Here is a 21583-nt window from a genome sequence, read left to right as displayed (position 1 = left end):
ATTGTTCATCTTAGGATATTATTGATCACGTTTTAGGGGGCAGGCCATCTCGGCCATGCCTGAACCTTCACTTATGTATTTTCATACGGTAGAGTTTCTACACTCCATAGATTAAGGTGTGGAGCTCTGCTGTTCCTCAAAGATTAATGCAAAGTACTACTGTTTTCTATTCAATTCATCTTATTTCACTTCTAAGATATCCATTCGCACCCAAGAACGTGATGAAGGTGATGATTATGTGTGACGCTCATCACCATTCTCCCCTATGAACACGTGCCTGACAAACACTTCCGTTCTACATGAAATAAGCTAGAATGAATATCTCTTAGATCTCCTAACCGGAATCTTCGTGGCGTAAGCTAGAATGATGGCGGCATTCAAGAGAATCCGGAAGGTCTAAACCTTGTCTGTGGTATTCCGAGTAGGATTCAATGATTGAATGACTGTGACGAGCTCCTAACTCGCGATTGCAGGGCGTTAGTGACAGACGCAAAAGGATAGTAAATCCTATTCCAGCATGATTGAGAACCGACAGATGAATAGCCGTGCCATGACAGGGTGCGTGAGCATATTATTCACTGAGAGGATAAGATGAAGCCATTGGCAAGGGTGATGCCTCCAGACGATTAGCCGTGCCGTGACAGGGCATTGGATCATTTTCCCGAGAGATGACCGAAAGTAGCCATTGACAGTGGTGATGTATCACATAAAGCCAGCCATGGAAAGGAGTAAGACTGATTGGATGAAGATAGCAGGAAAGCAGAGGTTCAGAGGAACGAAAAGCATCTCCATTCGCTTATCTGAAATTCCTACCAATGATTTACATAAGTACCTCTATCCCTATTCTATTATTTATTATTTGAAAACTCCATAATTATTTTATATCCGCCTGACTGAGGTCTACAAGGTGACCATAGCTTGCTTCATACCAACAATCTCCGTGGGATTCGACCCTTACTCACGTAAGGTATTACTTGGACGACCCAGTGCACTTGCTGGTCAGTTGTATCGAAGTTGTGACAAATTATGAATGTGTAATCACGATTACACGTACCAAGTTGCTCATGTGCCAGGAATAGTTTGAGCCTGGACATCACAATTTCGTGCACCAGTCATCCTTTTTGGAGGGAAATATTGATTCAGGAATTTGTCTGATAACTGTTTCCATGTCCTTATGCTTGCTGTGAGTTGGTTATTTAACCACCTTTTAGCTTGATCTTTTAGAGCAAACGGAAATAGTAACAGTCTGTATACATCTTGATCTACCTCCTTGTCACGTACTGTGTCAGCAATTTACAAGAATTGTGCCAGAAACTCAGTAGGTTCTTCTTGTGGAAGACCGAAATACTGGCAGTTTTGCTGCACCATGATAATGAGCTGAGGATTTAGCTCAAAATTTCCTGCTTTGATGGAGAGTATACAGATACTACTCCCATATGCAGCAGTAGTGGGATTACCATATGACCCCAAAGTCCTTCTGGACTGTTCATTTCCACTTAGATCCATGACGGAGAAAGGGAGATGATGTGAATTGCAAGTAAAATATATTTTTATTATTTTTTTGTTTTATTTAATTAAAAATATCCAAAAGAAATAAAATAAAATAAAGTGAAATAATTAGAAAATAAAATATAGATTTTGAAAATTAAAAGGAAAAGAAAATAAAAAGAAATTTGAATGTTGAATTGACTAATTAATTGAAAAGATTTGAAAATTTTTGAATATGATTTTTGAATAAGATTTTGAATTTTGAAAAGATTTGATTTTTAAAATAAAAATCTGAATTTTTAAAGGTGATTTTCGAAAAATCAATTAAAATAAGGGAAGAAGATATTTTTGAATTCAATGAGGAAAGAAAAAAACAATAAAAAGATACAAAACTTAAAATTTTTTAGATCCAATGCTCCTTATTTTCGAAAATTTTCGAGGGAAAACACCAAGGAACACCAAACTTAAATATTTTAAGATCAAAACACAAGGAAGACTCAAGAATACTTTGAAGACTCACAAGAACAACTAAAACATGAAGAAAGAACACCAAACTTAAAATTTTTAGAAAGCCAAAATAAAATTTTCAAAAACTAAAGAAAAATCAACAAGAAAATACCAAACTTAAAGTTTGGCACAAGATTTATTCAAAGAAAAATTATTTTTGAAAAAAAATTTAAATGGAAGATAGCCAATTACCAAGAACATAAGCACAACGCTCTAGCCAATTGAGCTATAAATTTAATGTGTTTTAATAAGGTATTTAATAAATAAAGATTTTTTTGAAAAATGATATTTTGAAAAAGCACAAGAAAAACAAGAAAAGACACAGAACAAGAAAAACTAAAGATCAAACAAGAAAAATAAATAAGAATAACTTGAAGATTAAGAAAGAACAATGAACACAAATTTGAAAATTTAAAAGAAAATAAAAACATGCAATTGACACCAAACTTAAAATATGAAACTAAACTCAAATAGAAAAACTCAATTTTTAGCTTATAAAAATTTTCGAAAACAATTAAAAAGAGAAAATAAGGAAAAAAAATTCAACCAAAAATAATAATAGAAGACTCTAAACGAAAAAGAAAAATTTTCCTAATCTAAGCAACAAAATAAACCGTCAGTTGTCCAAACTCGAACAATCCCCGGCAACGGCACCAAAAACTTGGTGCACGAAATTGTGATTCACACTTTTCACAACTCTGCACAACTAACCAGCAAGTGCACTGAGTCGTCCAAGTAATACCTTACGTGAGTAAGGGTCGATCCCACGGAGATTGTTGGCTTGAAGCAATCTATGGTTATCTTGTAATTCTTAGTCAGGATATCAATTATGATTATCAGTTTGGATTCTGAAAAATAAAAGAACATGAATTGAATACTTGTTATGCAGTAATGGAGAATATGTTGGAGTTTTAGAGATGCTTTGTCTTCTGAATCTCTGCTTTCCCCCTGTCTTCTTCACGCACGCAAGGCTCCTCCTATGGCAAGCTGTGTGTTGGTGGATCACAGTTGTCAATGGCTACCATCCGTCCTCTCAGTGAAAATTGTCTAGGTGCGCTGTCACCGCACGGCTAATCATCTGTCGGTTCTCACTCATACTGGAATAGGATCCATTGATTATGCCCAACTGATGAGCGGATAATTTATACGCTTTTTGGCATTGTTTTTACATAGTTTTTAGTATGATTTAGTTAGTTTTTAGTAAATTTTTATTAGTTTTTAATAAAAAATCACATTTCTGGACTTTACTATGAGTTTGTGTGTTTTTCTGTGATTTCAGGTATTTTCTGGCTGAAATTGAGGGACTTGAGCAAAAATCAGATTCAGAGGTTGAAGAAGGACTGCGGATGCTGTTAGATTCTGACCTCCCTGCACTCAAAGTAGATTTTCTGGAGCTACAGAACTTTAAATGGCGCGCTCTCAATTGCGTTGGAAAGTAGACATCCAAGGCTTTCCAGCAATATATAATAGTTCATACTTTTCCCTAGTTTAGACGACGCAAATTGGCGTTCAACGCCAGTTCCATGTTGCATTCTGGAGTTAAACGCCAGAAACAGGTTGCAAAGTGGAGTTGAACGCCAGAAACAGGTTACAAACTGGCGTTCAACTCCAAGAGAAGCCTCTACATGTGTAAAGCTCAATGCTCAGCCCAAGCACACACCAAGTGGGCCCCAGAAGTGGATTTCTGCATCATTTACTCATTTCTGTAAACCATAGTAACTAGTTTAGTATAAATAGGACTTTTTACTATTGTATTTACATCTTTTGATCATGTTTTGATGATTGAACCCTCCTTGGGAGGCTGGCCATTCGGGAGGCTGGCCATTCGGCCATGCCTGGACGTTGTTCTTATGTATTTTCAACAGTAGAGTTTCTACACACCATAGATTAAGGTGTGGAGCTCTGCTGTTCCTCATGAATTAATACAAAGTACTATTGTTTTTCTATTCAATTCAAGCTTATTCCGATTCTAAGATATTCATTCGCACCTCAATATGAATGTGATGATCATGACAGTCATCATCATTCCCAACCTATGAACGCATGCCTGACAACCACTTTCGTTCTACCTTAGATTGAATGAGTATCTCTGGGATTCCTTAATCAGAATCTTCGTGGTATAAGTTAGAATCCATGGACAGCCATTCTTGAGATCCGGAAAGTCTAAACCTTATCTGTGGTATTCCGAGTAGGATCTGGGAAGGGATGGCTGCGACAAGCTTCAAACTCTCGAGTGCTGGGCGTAGTGACAGACGCAAAAGGATCAATGGATCCTGTTCCAGTATGATCGAGAACCGACAGATGATTAGCCATGCAGTGACAGTGCATTGGACCATTTTCACTGAGAGGACAGGATGTAGTCATTGACAACGGTGATGCCTAACATACAGCTTGCCATAGAAAGGAGTATGAATGATTGGATGAAGACAATAGGAAAGCAGAGGTTCAGGAGGAATGAACGCATCTCTGTACGCTTATCTGAAATTCTCACCAATAAATTACATAAGTATCACTATCTTTATTTTACGTTTTATTTATATTTTAATTATCAATTCACCATAATCAATTGAATCCGCCTGACTGAGATTTACAAGGTGACCATAGCTTGCTTCAAGCCGACAATCTCCGTGGGATCGACCCTTACTCACGTATGGTTTATTACTTGGATGACCCAGTGCACTTGCTGGTTAGTTGTGTGAAGTTGTGACAAAGAACTAAGATTATGAACGTGCGTATTAAGTTTTCAGCGCCGTTACCAAGGAATGAACCGTCACGATTTCCGCGCACTACCAACCCTTGTGAGTTTGAAGCTCGTCATAGTCATTCAATCCCTAAATCCTACTCAGAATACCACAGACAAGGTTTAGACTTTCCGGATTCTCAAGAATGCTGCCAATGGATTCTAGCTTATACCACAAAGATTCTGATTAAGGAATCCAAGAGATACTCTCGAAGGTAGAACGGAGGTGGTTGTCAGGCACGCGTTCATAGATTGAGAATGGTGATGAGTGTCACGGATCATCACATTCATCATATTGAAGTGCGAATGAACATCTTAGATAGAAACAAGCGTGTTTGAATAGAAAACAGAAATAATTGCATTAATTCATCGAGACACAGCAGAGCTCCTCACCCCTAACAATGGAGTTTAGAGACTCATGCCATCAAAGAGTACAAAGTTCAGATCTAAAATGTCATGAGGTACAAAATAAATCTCTAAAAGTTGTTTAAATACTTAAACTAGTAACCTAGGTTTACAGAAAATGAATAAGCTATGATAGATAGTGCAGAAATCCACTTCTGGGGCCCACTTGGTGTGTGCTGGGGCTGAGACTTGAGCTTTACATGTGCCTAGGCTGTTTTTGGAGTTAAACGCCAGCTTGTAACCTGTTTTGGGCGTTTAACTCCAACTTGTAATCTGTTTCTGGCGTTTAACGCCAGAATGCAACATGGAACTGGCGTTGAACGCCATTTTACGTCATTTATCCTTAAGCAAAGTATAGACTATTATATATTTCTGGAAAGCCCTGGATGTCTACTTTCCAACGCAATTGAAAGCGCACCATTTGGACTCTTGTAGCTCCAAAAAGTCCATTTCGAGTGTAGGGAGGTCAGAATACAACACCATCTGCAGTCCTTTTTCAGCCTGAATCAAATTTTTACCCAGCTCCCTCAATTTCAGCCAGAAAATACCTGAAATTTCAAAAAAACACACAAACTCATAGTAAAGTCCAGAAATATGAATTTTGCCTATAAATTAATAAAAATATACTAAAAACTAACTAAAACATACTAAAAACTACATGAAATTACCCTCAAAAAGCGTATAAAATATCCGCTCATCACTGAGCATAGTGAGTGCTTTTCTATGTGGGGATAGGAGTATCCTTATATGGCTGTGGTGGACGAGTATTGCCAATCCTCGGCTGATGTGTCTCTTGCAAAGGAAGTTGGTGATATGACGATCGGACAGTATATGCAGGTAGTAGCCGACCTTGTTTATTTTTTGTTTGTTTTGGGAATTTGTGTGAACTTTTTATATTGTTATTTCTTAGGTTGTTGGATTGCGTCTTGCCAGTCTTGGGCGTAGCCAAGAGTTGAAGTATAAGAAGTTTTCAGTAGAAAAGGGTGAGGTTTCTTTGTTAAAGGAAGAGTTGAGCAAGAGCAAAGCTGCTGCTGCCGAGCTTCAGACTCGGTTAACTGATACCGAGAAGTTGTTGAAGGAAACAAAAGAAAGTTATGTCAGAGATGTCGAGGATTTGAAGAAAAAGGAAAGTGATCTGGCGAGCATGCATTCTCGCCTAATTGAGGTTACTGCTCAATTTAAGGATATGGAGAAGAAAAAGGCTGATAAAATCTTGGACTCTTTTGTGGAAGGGTTTGAAAGAGCAAGGTTACAGGTGAAGTTTTTGGCACCAGAGGCTGATCTCTCCGGTATGGATCCTGGAAAGATCGTGCGTGATGGCCAGCTAATCGAGGATGATGGTGATGCGGAAGATGAGGCTAATAATGTCTAATGTGTTATTTCGAAAGCTCGTTGAATTTTTTGCTTTGTCATATGTAATAGGTAGTAACTTGTGGTATTGTTGAACTTTAAGTTTGTTGGTTATGGCACTTGTTTGTTTGCGTTTAATGGTAGTGCTTTTTATTTAAGAAAAAGCTGTGCTTGATTGATCGAAAATTATTCCGAGTATATTTCAGTTGCAGTTGATATGACTGCCGAGTATTGGCAGTTTATAGCTAGACGAGTGTTTTAGTTGTCTGAGCTGTATGGATAGAATTGTATTTGATTGACAATATCATTCGCATAGTTACTTGATAGAGAGCAAGATAATTTTTGTTTCTTATATATGGGAAGTTTTTGAACCTCTAAATACAAAGGCGCAGGTAGGCTAGCCTCGTTAAAACCTCTCCAAGCAAAACCCTTTGGGATAAAATCTTGGTAGTAGGAAAAAGAGTACAAGCCTGTCCCTGCTTTTTAACTATAAATTTTTTTTAGGGAAGAAACATTCCATGTATTAGGCAAGAGTTTACCATCTATTGATTCTAGTTTGTACGCTCCTTTGCCGAGTATTTCTGATATTCGGTATGGACCGTCCCAGTTAGCTGCAAGCTTTTTGTGTGATGGTGGTTTTCGAGCAATTTCTATTTTCCGAAGTATTAAGTCGCCTTTTGCAAATGATCTTCTCTTGACCGCTTTGTTGTATTGGCGATCAGTGCGTGTTGTGCCGCACGTTGCCGTAATGTGGCGAGGTCTCTTATTTCTTCTATGGTATCGAGTTCGGATCTCCAAACTTCTTCCTGATTACCGAGTTGTGTTCGGACTGAACTTTGAGAGATCTCCAGTGGTATCATAGCCTCTGAGCCATATACTAGCTTGAATGGTGTTTCTTTTGTTGATGATTGTGGGGTGGTGTTATACCCCCCAAAGGACTTCAGGTATCAGTTCGGCCCAGAGACCTTTGGCGTCATCTAGCTTTTTCTTTAGTGCATGTAGCATGACCTTATTTGCAGCCTCGGCTAGTCCATTCGTTTGATGATGTTCAACGGAGGTAAAATGTTGCCTAATTTTGAGATTCTGCAAAAAAGAGTGAAATTTCTGATCCGCGAACTGGCGACCATTGTCAGTAATAATATGGTGAGGTATGCCGAAATGGCAAATAATATTTTTCCAAATGAACGAAATCATTTGTTGAGATGTTATTTTTGCCAAAGGTTGGGCTTCCACCCATTTTGAGAAATAATCGATGCCTACGATGAGAAATTTTACCTGGCCCGGTGCCGTAGGGAACGGACCGAGTATATCTAAACCCCATTGGTTGAAAGGCCAACTGATGTCAGAGTGATGTAGTTGCTTGGCGGGAATGTGTATCAGTGGTGCATGTTTCTGGCAATTGTTGCAGGTCTGGATTTTGTGTTGGCTATCCTGGTTTAAAGTCGGCCAGAAGAAGCCAGCTCAGAGGACTTTTGATGCTAAGCTCCGAGCACCGGTGTGTGTTCTGTAGATGCCTTCATGTGCCTCAGCTAATGCTATGTTGGCTTCTGAGTTATTAAGACATTTTAGCAATGGGCGAGTGTATCCTCGTCAATACAGTGTTCCGTTAAGTATTGTGAAGGAAGATGCTTGTCGTCGGAACTTTTTGGTATTCTCGACCCCTTCTGGTATATCACCTGTTTGTAAATATTGTATGAAGTCGTTCCTCCAATCTTTTTCCTGTGTAACACTTAACACGTTTGTTAGAGTAACAGTTGGAGATGTTATGGTAAATTGATGTAGTGTAGATAATTCGGATTGTGTACTACCGAGCTTAAATAAAATGCCTGCCCTTTGATTTTCTTCCCGTGGTATATGTTGTGTTTCAAATTTGGCAAATTTTGTAGATAATTTCTTTACTAATATTAGATATTTAGATAGAAGAGGATCTTTTACCTGAAAAAGGTCGTTTACCTGTTGTACTACCAGTAGAGAGTCACAATATACCTTTATCGCCGAGATTTGGAGATCCAAACAAAGTCGGAGTCCGGCAATTAGTGCTTCATACTCCGATTGATTGTTGCTAGCTTTGAAAGCTAAGTGTATGGAATGTTCCAATATGAAGCCGTCCTCGGCCTCCAGACGGATTCCAGCTCCACAGCCCTCATTATTGGAAGACCCATCCACATACAAAGTCCATTGTTTGGTATGGTCCTCTTCTGATGGTATTGTAAGCTCGGAGATGAAATCTGCCAGGAATTGGGACTTAATTGGTCCTCTGGATTGATACCTGATGTCGAACTCAGACAACTCGACTACCCATTTTATAAGCCTTCCTGCAATTTCTGGTTTGTGTAATACTTGTCTTAATGGGTGATCTGTTCTGACGTGTATAACGTGGCTCTGGAAATAAGGTCGGAGACGTCGCGCCGAAAATATCAGAGCTAATGCGAGCTTCTCTATCCTCGGATAGTTGAGCTCAGCGTACTGGAGAGTTTTACTGACAAAATATATCGGATGTTGAACTTTGTTCCTTTCTGTAACAAGAGCCGAGCTTATCAACCAATCAGTAACTGATAGATATAGAAATAAATCTTCTCCTTGGAGGGGTTTTTGCAAAATCAGCGGTTGTGAGAGAGTTGTTTTTAGTTTGGAAAAGGCTTTCTCACAATCGTCATTCCAATGAAATTTGGTTTTCTTTTTTATTGTTTGAAAAAAGGGATAGATGTTGAAGCTAGGCAAGGAACAAATCTCGAGAGCGCGGTAAGTCTTCTTGTAAGGCGCTGAACTTCTTTGACTGTTTTTGGGCTGGCTATGTCCAGTACTGCTCGGTATTTGTCTGAATTTGCCTCTATTCCCTTGTGTGTTAGTAGAAATCCTAAAAACTTACCCCCTTGAACGGCGAATGCACATTTCTCGGGATTGAGGCGCATGTTGTAGTGGCGAACTTGGCCGAATATTTCTGTAAGGTCGTCGATATGGTTGTTTCCGATTTGTGTCTTGGCGACCATATCATCGACATAGACTTCGATATTTCTGCTGATCTGTTTGGCGAAGACTTTGTCCATAAGACGTTGGTAAGTTGCACCTACGTTCTTTAATCCAAATGGCATAACTTTATAACAATAGTTACCGAAATCAGTAATAAATGCCGTTTTACTTTGATCGGAGGGGTGCATGAGGATTTGATTATACCCTGAATACACATCCATAAAACTTAAGGTAGCATAACCTGAGGCGTTATCTACTAAATAGTCTATGGATGGTAAAGGGTAAGAATCTTAGGGCATGCTTTGTTTAAGTCAGTGAAGTCGACGCACATGCGCCACTTACCGTTTTGTTTTCTTACCATTACCACATTGGCTAACCAGGTAGTAAATATGATTTCTTTGATAAATTCTGCGTTGATGAGCTTTTGGGTTTCCTCTAGTGACGCTCTTTTCTTTTCTTCGCCGAGTTTCTTTTTCTTTTGTTGTACTGGTCGGACTGTCGAGTTTATTGCTAGTTTGTGGTTGATGATTTGTGGGTCGATGCCGGGCATGTCTGAAGGTGTCCATGTAAAAAGGTCGGCTTGATTTTGTAGGAAGGTCGTGATGGCCTGTAGTTCTGATGTGTTGATTGACGTACCTACATAAGTAAATTTGTTAGGGTCATTATTAAAATATACTTTCTGTAGGTCGTCGGATGGTTTTGGGCGTTCAAGGAAATCAGCTCTTGGATCAAGGTCGGCTTGTGCGTGGCTGTTGTGCGGAAGGTCGACATTGTTGACTTGTTGCCTGGGACGATTTTGGAGTTTCATGCTGATGTTGTAACACTGGTGTGCTTCTTTATGATCTCCATGGATTGTTACAACTTGATCGTTCTGCAGGGGAAACTTAACACACAGATGAACTGTAGAAACAATTGCGCCGAACTTGTTCAGAAAAGGTCGGCCAAGGATAAGATTATATGGACTAAAACAATCAACTACTAAATATTGAATATCGTATGTTTTTGAAAGAGGATGCTCACCTAGTGTGGTTTGTAACCACACTGAACCCAGTATTGGAACTCGCTCTCCTGAGAATCCGACCAAGTCTCCTCCTGTTGACTGTAGCATGTTGTCGCTGAGCTTCATTTTTTGGAATGTGGAATTGAACAGAATGTCGGCGCTGCTCCCGGGGTCTAAGAGTACTTTTCTTACCAACAAATCCCCTAGCTGAAGAGTGACTACCACATGATCGTCCAAATTTTGTATGCTGGAATTGAAGTCGGCGTGTGTAAAAGTAACTTGTGGTTGTTGATTGGTTATTTCAGCATCTTGTTGTGGTCCGTTTACCGAGCATATTGCTCGGAACGATCTTTTTCTTGCCGAATTTGAGGATCCTCCACTTGCGTACCCTCCTGAAATGCAATTAATTATACCTCGTGGTTTTTCGTATTGGCTTGAAGGTGCCTTCTCTTTCCCTCGGTGTTGTTGCTCGGGGGAATCGTTTGTTGTGGAAGGTGTGATGCGCTTTTGGATGTGACCCCTAATGTACTTGTTGAGGTGTCCCTGCCTGGCCAGGCGTTCTAGAAGGTCCTTGGCCACTACACAGTCATCAGTGTTGTAGCCGTGTTTCTGGTGGAAAGCGCAATATTTAGACTTGTCCACATTCTTTGTATCTTGATAGGTGCCGGCCTTTCTTGGTGGCTTGATCAGTTTTGAATTCAATATCTCTTTGATTATGTCCTCTCTCTTAGTATTGAACTACGTATAAGAATCAAATCGAGGGGTTAGTTTAAAATTTTTCTTAGTGCTTGAGCTCTTATCGTCTTCTCGGTAGTGTGACTTCTCAATTTTCTGAGCTTGTCTGAGCTCTTCGATATCAATTTGGCCTTTTGCTTTCTCGCGAAATTCTGCAAGGGTCCTCGGCTTGGCTACTGCGATTGTCTCATGGAACTTTCCAGGTCGGAGTCCGCTTTTGATTGCGTGTAGGTGGACCTCGGGGTGGAGGTCAGGTATACTGATTGCGACTTTGGTGAAGCGGGTCATGTAGTCCTTCAAGCTTTCGTTCGGTCCCTGTTTGATCGTATTCAAGTAATCGGAGTCGTGCAAGTAAATTGTGGACCCGGCAAAGTGCTCTTCAAATAACTTCGCCAGCTGTTGAAACTGCGAGATGGAACCTGCAGGCAAAGCACACAACCAATCAAGTGCAGGACCGTCTAAATAATTTGGAAAACAACGGCATAAAACTGTATCTGATGCACCATTGACGATCATTATTGATCGGAACTTCTTGAGAAATTTCTTTGGGTCTCCGAGCCCATCATAAGGTGTGAGGGTTAGCGGCAGGGTGAATCCCTTTGGCAATTCGAAGTTCGTTACTTCTTCTGTGAAGGGTCCTACAAGGTCGTCGGACTCTTCCTTTTCATCTTCAGGTTGGGGTTCTTCAGCTCGGGCGGTCTCCGAGACATGAGAGGGCTGGAAATGATGTTCCTCATCTTCTGGCTGCTGGCGGTGAGTATCGTTGTGCTCAATCCGAGCATGATTTAGTTCAGCTATTTGGGCAGCCATTATTTGATTCTCGTCGGCCATTCGTTGATTGGCTTGTTGTAGCTCAGCTACCATTCGCATGAGTTCGGACAGTGAAGGAGGCGGTACGTCAGCCATGGGTGTAAACGAAGGTAATGGGACCAAAAGAAAAAAATTGACTTCCTGGGCCCACGGTGGGCGCCAATTGATCTTGCCTGGAAAATAGATCGGCTTCAACTGCTTGGAATCAGCCAAGCTATGTACTGGGAGGCTGAACGTCCGACTCTTTGAATCCGAGCTTCTTTATTTGTGTTGTTGTGTGAAAGCGCGAGCAATGAAAAGGAGGTGGAGTGTACCTGCAAAGGCACTCCAAAGCTTAAGTCAATGTATATTCTTGTTCAAAAACTTGGTTTTCAAGAAATGTTCTACTTCCCTTTATATGATGAATTCCTCGTCCGTTACATTGTCGGTAATAATCGTCAAATAATTGATATTGTAACCGACCTTATTTTACTGTTTGGGATGTCGGTTATGATAGGAGTATTGATGTCACCGAGCTATGGCTCATAAATTCCGAGTAGTAATCGGATAATGACGAGTTATATCATATGTTGATAACGGTTATGAAGCCGAGTTATAACGTGCAATAATGACGACCATATCACAAATAACGACGACCATATCAATATTCATTACTTCTGCTTCAACTTTTTTTTAATTATATGACGTAAATGAATTATATTGACTTACTTGTTTATAGTATTTCATTTTTCGCTTGATAATATGAACTTGTTTAAATTTATATTTATTTTGTATGAAAACAAGTTTATTTTGCAATGTAAAAATCTAAAAAAAATTATATTTTATCTTACTGACAGATTTACAGACGGATTTTCTGTCTGTATTCAAAGTGTGGGATGATTTTCCAAGGTTTCAATTACAGACGAAAAATCTGTCGGAAAATTTGTTGCCAATTACCGACGGAAAATCCGTCGGAAAATCTGTCTGTAATTACCGACGAAAAATCCTTCGAAAAATCCGTCTGTAATTACCAACGGAAAATCCATCGAAAAATTCGTCGTTTCAGGGAAATGGAGGGGTGGATTTACCGAGGAAAAATCCGTCGGTAACTGGTAAAAATCCGTCGGTAATTTTCCGATGGAAAAAAATCCGTCGGTAAATAATTTCCGACGAGGATTTTATAGAGGGACAAAATCCGTTGGTAATTTCGTCGGTAATCAAAAATCTGTCTGTAATAAAGACCAAATCTGTCTGTAAATCTGTCTGTATTAAGCAATTTTCTAGTTGTGTTTACATAAAAAATTAGTCATCAAATTATCTATTATAAATTATATGTATAAATATATATATTATTTAATTTATTTTCAATGTATATTTTGTATTTCAAAATTTATTTTGTATAAATAATTATTTTTTATACATACGTAACATAATTGTTGGTATAATTATATTTTGTTGTTATAAAATATGATTAATCTTCAAAATATTTAATTACAAATTAAAAAATTTAAATAATAATTTAAATAATAACATATAAGTTAAACTTTTTTTTTTATATTTCATATTTTGAAAAGATGGAATAATTTTTTATTGATAATGTAAACAAAATCTCTCTTTTTTATATATATGTTGTTAAACAATTATTTAAAAATATTTAAAATCCACCTTTCATATAATTAGCTCTAATCTTAATGATATTCACAGTTAAAAAAGTTTATTCAATTAGTGTAATCATTATGAAAAAATTAAAACTAATTTAAAAAACACCAATAGATAGATAATATTTTTTGAAGTTAATTTTTTAAAAAGAACACTAATCTCATTTAAATTTGAGAATTTATCATTATAATGCACATTTAATATAAAATTTTTAAATTGACTATCAAATGTCAAAAGTTGAATAAATAATTATTAACATGTGGTCAAATTTAATAATTTAATGGGAATAAATAAATATTATTATGTATTATTCAAAAAATTTCGAATTGGAGTGGGGCGCTTGCTCAGGGACGGATCCAGAAATAGTATATTGGGGGCAATAACATATATAATATTAAAAAATTATACAAAAAATTATATAATGTAAAATGCATTACAAAAATATACTGATAGAGAATATATTTAAAGTACAAAAAATATATATGTACTTTTTATTAATGAAGTGGTCGATTCCTCGTTTCATAAAATTCATCGATAATAGAATTTGTGTCAAATTTTTCTGCAATTTTCTTTTCAATATAATTAAAAGACAATTAGCAAGAAATTTATCTTTTATTTTGTTTCTGAATTATTCTTCACAATATTCATAGCTGAAAATGAATTCTCAGTTGTAGTAGTTTAAACAGAAAAAATTAATACCAAATGAATCAAGAAAGACGCTCACAAGAAGAAAAAAAATCTACTTTATGGGAATTGAAAAATTTTATTTAATTAAAAAATATTAGTAATAATATCTTTTCATATTTTTTTAATATTGTTACTTACTTTTTAGATATTAGAAATCATTAATATTTAGGTTAGACTGAATTTTTATTTATATTAGACTAAATACTACATAAATTTTTAAAAAATAAATCGTACTTAATAACTTATTACTATTAATCTTTTTTTAAAAAAGTTGGGGGGCCGAGGCCTCTACTCGTCCCCCGTAAGTCCGTCCCTGCGCTTGCTCCCACTATAATATAAATAGATCCGTTCTTATTACTAATCATTAAAATATATATTAAAAAAGTGTAATTTTTATCTTCACTTGTTTAAGAGAGTAAAAAATTTATTATTATTATTAAGTAAAAAACTTATAAATTTTATTATATTCTAAAAAATATTGTCATTAATACTATAAAAACTAAGTGTAAAGATAAACATTTTTCTAAAGATAACAATCAAATGGTATATTAAAATCACAACACAATTAAGATTTTGTCATCTTTTTACCTTATATTTTCCGGACATAATTGAGATGTGAAATAATTAAACCAATACTTTAATTAACGTTATATGTATGAATATGCCAAGAGAGAGTGCTGCTATTTAAAAAAAAAAAAAAAAAAAAAAGCAAGAATCATGTGAACAAAAACACATGAAAGTTCTTATTTACACACCACCAAGGTTAAGTTCTTGTAACTTGTAAGGGTAGTTATGATGTAGTTTCTAGGAGATTTACACCTAGTCTAATGAGCCTTATGATTTGATTGGACTTCTAGGAAGATCAGAATCACTAGTTATGCTTCCGAAGTTCCTATATTTCCAGCTGCAGTTTCACCAAAGATAATTTACGTTAGAAAATTGAAAAAGAAAACCAACTACGTTTTCTTTCTGTATGTTTTTTGTAGCACAATGTCGATGCTAAGGTCTCAGGAGTAAGGACTATAATAATGATCGAAATAAGAGAAACAATTTTATTGTTGATAGGGTATAAAAAGTGTGAATTCAATAGACATCCAAAAGGTACAACAATAACAAAGTTTTATCCTATTAACTAGATACAGGCATGCAAAAATTAAGGGGAAAAAATATATGGTCCAATTTATTATTATTCTCGATGAATGTTATCCAATAATTCAAAAGTAAACTGTTGAAATAGCAATAAGTAATTATTTTTTACATGAATCAGTCAACAGATTTTTGGCCGATATGGAGCCAACACATATAACATCCTTAACTATTAATACCATATGCAAATCTTAATCAAATATTCCAGGATAAAACAATAAAAAAGAAAATGCAGCGGAAATCTTGAGTAGCTGTATACTGTTTATTTTGATATAAAATTATAGAGGGGTGAAAAATATAGGTATATTGCTTGCATACATATTGATAATATACATATAATAAAGAGGATGAGAGAAAACAAACATGTGAATGTTTTTTCTTTTTTTCTTTTTTTTTTCTCTTCTATAATAAATATACTTCTGTATTTTATGTATTCTTTGAATATGTATACGAGTCTTTTCCAAAATATAATGATTGATGGGTTTATTTACGCTGTTGTATTATTTGTCAATATGTGAGCAGATTCTATATAATAACTATAAATTATATCGGTCCTGCTACGTTACCAAAAGTATTTCTGCCAACTTCTTATTTATAATTGTGTTTAATAGAAGTGTTTTTGTGTATGTGTCTAATAATAATATATTTTTTATGGCTGTATTTAATAAAAGTGTCTTTATAAATATATTTTCTAAATGTGTCTCTTTATATATGTGTTTAAAATATAATAATTAATTATTGTTGACAATAAATTAACAGATAATATGTTGGTACCTTATACTTTTTCAAATTATATTGATTTATGTGTGTCTTGTGTTTAATTAAAAAAAAGAAAAACACAATTTTTGTTTTAATCATTTTTGGTGACAAAAGAGATATACATTCTCAATCCTACATATATCACAAGTTCTAGGTAAACATCTCACTTATTTTTTTTAAAGAATAATATTAAATAATTATTTTGAGAAAAAGATAAACTGATTCCTGATTTTATGGTAGGTGGACATTTAAGTTTCTGAGAATTTGAAGATACATTTAAGTTCCTAACTTCTTCAAGGTCTAGAGACATCAATTTTTGTATCTAATTTATCCCATTTTAAAAACTCTTCCACGTAGATATTTGTATTGGCTAGGTCAATATAATGAGAGTCACGTTTGATTTTTCTGTTGGGTCTGACAAACTCAAATAAACAATAAGGATCAATTTGTCCAAATTTTGACAAGGTTAGGAACTTAAATGTATTTTCAAATTTTCGAGAACTTAAATGTCTGCGGACCAAAAAGTCAAAGATCTCTTTGTCCTTTTCCCTTATTTTTTTTTTGACTAACATTTTAATTATTTTAAGTTTTAGATTATAAAATATAAATTTTTAATCTTAAATTTTAAATTATAAATTTAAACACAAAAATTAGTTAATGTTAGCTAATTAAAAAATAATTTTCTATATTTTTTTTGTGAAGAAGTAATTATTACGAAAAATATCAAGGACCAGTACATTTTATTAATATTAGCTAACATGTTAGGCGAATACATTTTTTTATACAAAAAATAATTTACATTTTTTAATGGATAATATTCTTGTTTACCGTGTTGATGAAAATAATAAATTTTGTTGATGATATAACATGGTTGTTGGCTTGTTGCGAAGCAGAGCATACATAGAAGATGAAAAAGAAAGGCACGAGAAAGAGAATGAACTTACAGGAGCTACCTTGATGGGTGTCGTAGTTGGTCTCTATGCATCTGAGGAGATACTTGAAGGTCTCAGTCTCACAAGGAATAGTGAGAGCACCATTATGGCTAAATCCAAACTCATCTTCAGCCTTCTCAAGCAATAACTTGAAGAGAGAATGAGTAAGGTAGCTAGTTGGAATGATGAATCTCCGAAGCTCACTCCCAACATAAACTGCCAAGTACCCTTTCGGAACATCGGGAGGGGGCTCGGGGCTCTCGCATTTGTGATCCTCTTCATCCAAGTTACAATTACACGCTGCCCTCTTTGAGGTTGGATCATCATCACTTGTAGGTTCTTGGTAATCAGAATTGTCAATCATGTTGTAATTGGGGCTACTTGAAATGTTTGGTGATGATGAGATTGAGGTTGACGATGAGGATGAGAAACTGTGCCATCTACGAAGCATTCCCCTTAGCCTCACAATCTGCTTAGCTTTATTCAGTTTTGATCTTTGCTGCTGCTCACCTTCCATTTTTTTTTTTTTTTGGTATCAATCAAAGAACGTCCCCAAGATTGATTGATGACTTCGGTGGATCCGATGATTCTAGACTAGAATAGTCTCATCAGATCTTGCACTGCATGTAAAAGATACCTGAGACTGAGTCATCATTTGCATCATGAGATGAAACAAGCTAAAAAAAAATTATTAAATTAGAATAACAAGTCTTTAAATAACAATAACATGCTATACTACTGCTAACTATTATAACTCTTATATCTCTCAGGAATAAATTTTTTAGATAATTATATAAGTATGAGATATTCCTCATCGGATCCGTTGAGCTAGTTTTTAGGATTAATCTAGGCTCACTCTAAAAAAAGACTTAGATTAAAATTTGAGGAGAAGTCATAAAATAAAATTAATTTTATAATACTGAAAGATTAAAATAAATATTTTAAGAAAGACTAAACCAAAATTTATATATAATTTCCTCCATCTCTACAACATCTATTTCCTCTGAAATCTGAAATTATCTTTCGCATTAAGCCTATATAATGTAGTGCATTGTTTCATTCTCATGAACCTTGAATGATAACCATCATTACATGACCAAAAAATTTCAGATCCCTAAATTTAAAGGTTATATATAATAAAAAGTTGGGCCCTAGAATTCTAGATATTAATAATAATGACAAATCATGAAAACGGGAACAAGGGAAGTCCCATCAAAATAGAACAATAAAAGAAAATGGTACATAACAATGACCCATCATAAACAAGTTTCCTTAGAGAAAGAGATTCATACCTGACATAGAAAATGGCATGAGCCTTGAACATGAGATATAAAACATAGCCATGAAGCCTCAAAAGTGCGTGGTGCAGGGGAACCTAGCTTTCAAAACAAGATAGAGACGATATAATAAGTTACGAAGAAAATGACGGTTCTTTCGTCTATCTTGATCCTAAACCAAACACATAGAATTAGAGTTTGACGAACAACGTTTATGTTCGAACTTTACACGTTGATCAATTATCGCCAAAGAAATAAAAGAAGTTTATGTGTTTTTGTTATTTGCTTTTGTTTTTGGTAGAACTCCCTTAAACGTCGCTCTCGGAGAGTTTTTTCTTCTTTAATTTCCTTTCTTTTTGCTTTTGTTATCTTCCTTTAACAAACAAAAACAAAAGCTTTATAGATAAGTAGAGCCCTTTCATATTTTTATTTTTGGCTACATTATTTTTTTTATATGGAAGTAATTAAGTCAATAAAAAAAGAAACATTTTTTATCTATATTTTTATCCAATCATATATATTCTTTTAAATGATTATTTAAAAAAGAATGTAAAGGAAAACAATTACTTTTAATCAATTTATCATCAAAATAATGTAAAATATGAATTAGAACTCTCTGAGAAGTTGAGAACACGTGGACATGGTCCCCAAATGTTTTCTGACTCTATGTCATGTATGCGGATGCTTAACCCTATTTGTGGAATCAACTATCTCTCAAATAAAGAAGGTGCAAGATATCTAAACGAGAGTCATGTTGTGAATAGAGATAAAATTAATCGGTTTCACTATGTAGACAATAGAGATGGTGAACAATATGAATAATGGACTGAAATTTCGGCTCGTTAAAGGTAAAAAAAAAAAAAAATCACTTCACTCCCAATTATCCAAAAACACCATATTTTCACTTCAGAAATTTTACTCATCCACATTTAACTTTATTTACCGCCGTAGCAGGTCTCCTCCCAAACACTCTCAGCGTGGTCGCTTTTTCCTCACCAGTCACCCTCGATAGTGTCGCTGCCTCCCTCACCAGCCAGCCCCAACACCATCGCTGCGTCCATCACAAGCCAACCTCAGTGCCGTCGCTGCTTCCCTCAGCAGCCACCCTCACCGGCATCACTCACTCCCTCGCCAGACACTCTCACCAGCGCCGAATTTGTTCTCCTTCTTTTACACGCAAATTGATCTGAAAAGTATAAGAAACTTTGCAAAAATAATAGGAACAGTTTGCTACGTGAATGGAGCATTAACCATGGCTCTGGTGAAAGGACATAAGCTCTTAAACATAGACTACTTTTCTCATCATAATACTGCCAAACACATTCTCACTGTTGTTGATGACACGTGGCTTCTTGGCTGCCTATTACTCTTAGCAAGTAGTGTTTTCTGGTCTTCTTGGATTACTATGTAGGTAATTAAATCTCTAATAGTTATTAATTACTGTACATGAATGAAAATGGGATTTATTGTAGCTTGAAACCAACACAAACAAATAGGTACCAATTTCTTCAAGCTGTCCAGACCATTTGTTATCAACTTTTTGGATGTGTTTATTTGCGGCGGTTCAATTAGCCATATTTGCACTAGTCTATGAACATGATCTAAAACCATGGAGTTTGCATTCTGGCACAGAATTTTCATGCTGTCTATATGCAATAAGTCACACCCTAACATTCATAGACCTTACTAATATATGGAGGATGTTCATTTTGCCATGTATGCAGTTGTGATGACTGCGCATCATGTTATGTTCTTCTATACTTTTTCAAATAAAAAAATTAGTTTATAATGTCCAATTATTGAGTATTTGTTGTGCTTAAGTTGTATATTGCTTTGATCTTTTGATTTGATGAACTTTGTAGAAAATGATGGAAAAAGAAGTAAAAAGCACAAAACAAGCTCATAAGAAGAAAAGAGCTTAAAGGGTGAAGCAGAGAAGATAAGAAACAGGAGAGAGCGCCTTTGGCGCTACGCTCTGCCCAGAAGCGTTTTGCAGCACTAAGAGAATGCCTTTGGCGCTATGCTTTTCCCAAAAGCGTCCCTCACATTAGGAGAGCGCCTTTGGCGCTATGTTGTCCCCAAAAGCGCTACACAATAGTAAAAAGAGCGCCTTTGGTGCTACGGTTGTTCCAAGAGCGCCTGCGATAGTGAAGCTGGAAAATTCGCCAGTGACGCGTACTCGTGGGTGACGCGTACATGTGAAGGTGATAATTTTGAAAGACCACGCGTAAGCATGGACGAGGCGTACGCGTGGAAGAGCGCCTTTGACACTAACGCTACGCCTTTGACGCCAACGCTGAAGATGACGCGCACGCGTGGGTGACGCGTACGCGTGGGTGCACGAGCGCTACGCTTTCCTCAAAAACGCTACGCCAGCCTAGGAGCATCATTCTAGTTCAATTAATCTCATTCCAAGTCCACTCTAACTTCAGGCAACCAAGCCCACAGTCGTCAACCAATCAAGGCCACGAGAATCATCTAGAATAGTTAATTTTCATTTAATTGTAATTTGTTTTGAATTTCATTTCAGTTTGTAATTTAGCTAGCTTATAAATAGGTTTTAGTTTCATAGGAGAAGGAAGGACTCTTGGCTGGAAACACATTTTAGAGGGGTCTTCGGACCTTCTCTCCACATTTCTCTTCTCTTCCATTTTCTTTCTCACTTTGTAAATATTTTAGTTATGAATCACTAACTCTTTCCATTGGGAAAGAGAGCTCTATTGCTATTTGATGGATTAAATTGTTTTTATTCTTCTCATTCTCTTCATCTCTCTTTGATTTACTAGAAGGAATTTCGTTCTTCATGCTTAGCATTCAATTATCTTGGAAAAGAGATTGAATGTATTTGGGTTTTATGTGAACCTTGGAAGAGGAATCATAAAACCATGCTTGAAAATCCTTCTCACACTTGAGTCGATTTGGGTATGGATGGGATATTGTGACATTTAATCTATCTATTATTTGGGTCTAGGAAAGTGTGTGATATAATCAGGGACCAAGCTTCATCTCTCCTCATGAGCAATTAGATCAAGGAATTGGCTATTGATCAAGATTGGAGAGATTGAGTTACCAAATAATTGGGACTCAATCACTCATGATTGCCAAGAGGTCAATGAGTTGCATGATTGAAGATGAGATG

The 21583-nt window shown here is 36.1% G+C and overlaps 2 protein-coding genes across 6 annotated transcripts; both read right to left on the bottom strand.

Moving 5' to 3' along the window:
- Positions 1-8565: 8565 nt before the first annotated feature.
- On the bottom strand, positions 8566-12101 carry LOC148570699 (uncharacterized). Its single transcript, XM_088507142.1, has 4 exons — positions 11433-12101; positions 9803-11198; positions 9360-9665; positions 8566-8759 (listed from the first exon to the last, which is right to left on the bottom strand). The coding sequence occupies exons 1-4, from the start codon at positions 12099-12101 to the stop codon at positions 8566-8568; spliced, it is 2565 nt and encodes an 854-aa protein (XP_088363268.1).
- A 2843-nt stretch (positions 12102-14944) lies between these two features.
- On the bottom strand, positions 14945-18687 carry LOC107634492 (uncharacterized). 5 transcript variants are annotated; one of them, XM_016337963.3, is made up of 3 exons: positions 18460-18687; positions 17180-17787; positions 14945-15234 (listed from the first exon to the last, which is right to left on the bottom strand). In XM_016337963.3, exons 2-3 carry the CDS (start codon positions 17682-17684, stop codon positions 15206-15208), a joined length of 534 nt encoding a protein of 177 aa, XP_016193449.1. In that variant the 5' UTR covers positions 17685-17787; positions 18460-18687; the 3' UTR covers positions 14945-15205. The 5 variants fall into 5 exon arrangements, with proteins under 5 accessions (XP_016193449.1, XP_020974624.1, XP_088365556.1 ...); XM_021118965.2 differs by having other exon boundaries at positions 17180-17810; positions 18460-18682; XM_088509430.1 differs by lacking the exon at positions 18460-18687 and adding an exon at positions 18238-18436.
- Positions 18688-21583: the final 2896 nt, after the last annotated feature.

The sequence above is a fragment of the Arachis ipaensis genome, chromosome B3, assembly GCF_059453495.1.
Source record: "Arachis ipaensis isolate K30076 ecotype BB chromosome B3, ASM5945349v1, whole genome shotgun sequence".
NCBI classification, from domain to species: domain Eukaryota; kingdom Viridiplantae; phylum Streptophyta; class Magnoliopsida; order Fabales; family Fabaceae; genus Arachis; species Arachis ipaensis.
This window is presented reverse-complemented; position numbering and strand designations above follow the sequence as displayed.

Coding starts and splice junctions, on each gene's coding strand:
- LOC148570699 (XM_088507142.1), bottom strand. CDS start 12,101: ATGGCTGACGTACCGCCTCCTTCACTGTCCGAACTCATGCGAATGGTA. Junction 11,199..11,432: donor TACCTGACCTCCACCCCGAG/GTCCACCTACAC, acceptor TCTTATACGTAG/TTCAATACTAAGAGAGAGGA. Junction 9,666..9,802: donor AATGGTAAGAAAACAAAACG/GTAAGTGGCGCA, acceptor ATGTGTATTCAG/GGTATAATCAAATCCTCATG.
- LOC107634492 (XM_016337963.3), bottom strand. CDS start 17,684: ATGGAAGGTGAGCAGCAGCAAAGATCAAAACTGAATAAAGCTAAGCAG. Junction 15,235..17,179: donor CACCCATCAAGGTAGCTCCT/GTAAGTTCATTC, acceptor GTGAAACTGCAG/CTGGAAATATAGGAACTTCG.